At 41.6% G+C, this 3,270-nt stretch overlaps 1 protein-coding gene across 1 annotated transcript in view; it reads right to left on the bottom strand.

Moving 5' to 3' along the window:
- The window catches only part of LOC114042946 (filaggrin-2-like), a 19,454-nt gene extending 16,485 nt beyond the window's left edge, over positions 1 to 2,969 (bottom strand). The window contains exons 1-3 of the mRNA XM_027861724.1: positions 2,927 to 2,969; positions 1,902 to 2,061; positions 3 to 697 (exon numbers count right to left, since the gene is read on the bottom strand). Of these exons, the coding sequence (XP_027717525.1) occupies positions 3 to 697; positions 1,902 to 2,039 (833 nt within the window). The 5' untranslated portion in view covers positions 2,040 to 2,061; positions 2,927 to 2,969. The remainder of the gene's footprint in view (positions 1 to 2; positions 698 to 1,901; positions 2,062 to 2,926) is intronic.
- Between the last annotated feature and the right edge of the window lie 301 nt (positions 2,970 to 3,270).

Raw genomic sequence — 3,270 nt, 5'->3', positions numbered from 1 at the left:
ACCTTCCACCTGAACTAGATCCATGTCTCTGGCCTTCATACTTTTCCTCTTCTCCTTCAAAAGTTACTGATTGACCTTGTCTTGTCATGTCATTTTCTGCTTTCTTACTTCCATTTTCTTGAGTTCTCTTCCATCTATTTTCACCCTGTTCATTTGAAATCTCAGTGTCAGTTTCATATGTTTCTCCGCCCTTTACTGTGGTGTGCCTTGTCCTTGAATTCCGTTTCCTTTCTCCCTTTTTGCTTGAGCTGCATTCATGTTTATCTTCATTTCTCTTTCCTGATTTGCTTAAAATCGACCCATGATTTGCTTTCTTTGAGCCTTTTTTCTTTGAGTTAGGTTGAGAATTTTGTTTCTCTCTCTCTCCGAAATCACACCTGTACATGATTTTCTTTTTGTCCTGTGATTTTCCAGTTCTGGATGTCCCATCTTCCTCTTTGGTCTTTCTACTTGAATTTCTGTATTTTGATTCCCCCCATTTTTCTTCCTCATCTTCTTCTTTTTCTTCATCTTCCTCTTCTTCTGTTTCAGTCAGATCCTCATGGTGGCCGTGACGATACTCCTTCTTAAAAGTTTTGTTGAATGCCATTGTTAGTTTGAATATCATCAATAGGAACTCAGTAAAATCTATTCTTCTGTTCTGGTCTCGATCCAAATTAAGCATGATGACATCCACAGTATCACAATCTCCCGGATTCTGTACAATAGAATAGTGCAAAATAAAAATCTGCAACACATTATTTAAATACATTGAAACCCAAAGAAATCTGAAGCACAGTAATTAAAGGTATGTTGTCCTGAGGTACATATTGGTGCACCTACATCGACTCTAACCAGTACTTGCTATCCTACCCTTATCCCACTGTCACTGGACAGAGAGTAATTTTTAGGAACTAAACACTATTAAGTGGTTGGGAGTCCTGTTGGATAGTAAGGTTATGGAAAATAATAGAGCTGGTGATTTTGAAACTATAATGAATACAACAGAAACAGTAGGCTAAATTTGTGTCAACTTCTGGGAATCACCAGTCAGTAAATATGATAGGCTTTCTCTTCATCTTTAATTGTTTTGACCTTTAAATACTCCTGAATGTGTTCTTTCTTTCTTTCCTTCCAGGTTAGGTGACTTGCCCAGGATCATACAGCTAGTAAGTGTCTGAGTTCGGATTTGAGCTCAGTTCCTCTTGACTTCAAAACCTGTGCTCCATCTATTGTTCCACCTACCTGCTCTAGAATTTGTGCTTTCAATGCATTGGCAATTCCCAAGCCAGGAACTCTTATGTCTACCAATGCAGGTTAGAAACCTTTTGGTTGAGTGACTTGTACAGGGTCACACAGCCTTTACGAGGTAGTGGTGGGAGTTGAATATTGACCTTATTGGCTCAATTCCAGCCCATTATCCACTACCTCACTAACCATCAGATATTATTACTGTGTAGATTCTACAGTGCCCTGTATAGGACTCAGATGGAATATTGATTATGTGAATCTTTTGCTTCCTCCTTATTAGAAACTAATATGAGCTAGGATTTTGCATAGCTCTTTAGGGATTGCAAAGCACTTTATACATACTTTCTGATATCGATCCTGTGAGGTAGGTACACTTCTTTACTTCATTTTACAGATGAAGAAACTGAGGCTGAGACATGGTAAGCCTCAGCTTAAGCTGTGGTCAAGGTTATATACCAGTATATACCAAGTTCACAGCAAAGCTGTGCTCAAGGTTATATACCAATAATTATCTGAAGCAGAATTTGACCTCAGCTCTTCCCTTTCTCAGTACTCTACCCACTATACCACTTAGCTGCCTGTTTTTAAGCATGGCTGAATACGACCAAAACCAAATTTAAAAAATGCCTGCCTGTTGTCACAGCCCGCTGGATGTAACAGAAAACTCTCACCTCCAGAATAAATTGCAGCTCATTTTCCAGAAGTTCTTTCAGTTCGCTTTGGCTCATCGTGTCACATTCCTCATCTTGGCCGCAATATTGGTAGAAGACATCCAGGATAGTGGCGATGCTTGTCAGGAGATGAGACATCTTGGTGCACAATTTAATTGATCTGGAGGGGGAAAAACATTTATTTCCTTTAAGAAGCCTCAGTAGTAATTATCTGGAATAACATTCTTGAATTTATTTCCCATGTCATCTGTTTCACCTTTGAAACAGTGTCATGGGGAAAGATGGGGTAGGGACAATTCATCCTCATCAATGCAATGAGGCACTCAGTCCTAGAGGTCTTAAGCTCCAAAGTCCCACAGGAAGCCAGGAAAGACAATCCTGGAAGCTTTTCTCCTAAGGATGGCCTTAAAGGGAGGGGAAAGCGAAGTTCCCAGGTGTTTATGGTACCTCAGCACATTCTAGGTATCAGAACAGTCAGAGCTGTGCTGGAAAGGACCTTAGAAATTATCTTGTTCCCCACCCTCACTTTACAGATAAGGGGAGTGAGGCTCAGAGAGTTCAACTGACATGCCTAAGGGAAGGGAGCAGATGAAAGGGAAGGGAAAAGGAATAAACATTTATGAAGTACCTACTATGTGCTAGGCACTGAGCTAAGTTCTCTGCAAATATCTCATTTTGTCTTCACACCAAACCAGAGAAGTAGGTGTTATTATGATCTCCATTTTACAGATGAGGAAACTGAGGCAGACAATGCTTCAGTGACTTGTCCAGGTTCACACAGCTAGTGAGTGTCTGAAGCCAAATTTGAACTCAGGTCTTCCTGACTCTAGGCTTGGTGTTCTGTGCACTATGGTGCCACATACCTGCCTAAGGTCACATAGCTACAAAGGGGATATATCTATCATCTGAACCCTGTTCTTTTGGCTCCAGTTTGGGATTCCTGTTCCAATCACCCTAATTTCTGGATTTACCCCTTGATGCAATCTAGGTACCTGTAGTCTTTGCAAGCCTGAGCTCCCACTTACCTAGTTCGCCAAAGGAACAAGCAGGAAGGAGATGGAAGCAACTTGCAGGGTACCAACTGTCTGGGCTGCTGGGCTTTTTATACTGGACTTAATTGTCCATTTCAGGATGGTGACGCCCTTTCTGTGGGGTGGCCTGATTCATTCTCAACCAAACCCACTGCCACCTCTCCCTCCACCCCTGTCATCAGGGACATTAGCTAGGCTAACTACTTCTCACCTACTCATCTGTGATTACGTTAGGAGCTCCCCAATTTGGCCCAGTATCAGCCCCCACCTATCAGTGTGTTAGGACATTTTACATAATGACCTCTGTGGGCATCATGAGTTTGCCAAAGACAGGGGTT

The sequence above is a fragment of the Vombatus ursinus genome, unplaced genomic scaffold (genome assembly GCF_900497805.2).
Source record: "Vombatus ursinus unplaced genomic scaffold, bare-nosed wombat genome assembly UNPS02014768.1, whole genome shotgun sequence".
Classification (NCBI taxonomy): domain Eukaryota; kingdom Metazoa; phylum Chordata; class Mammalia; order Diprotodontia; family Vombatidae; genus Vombatus; species Vombatus ursinus.
This window is presented reverse-complemented; position numbering and strand designations above follow the sequence as displayed.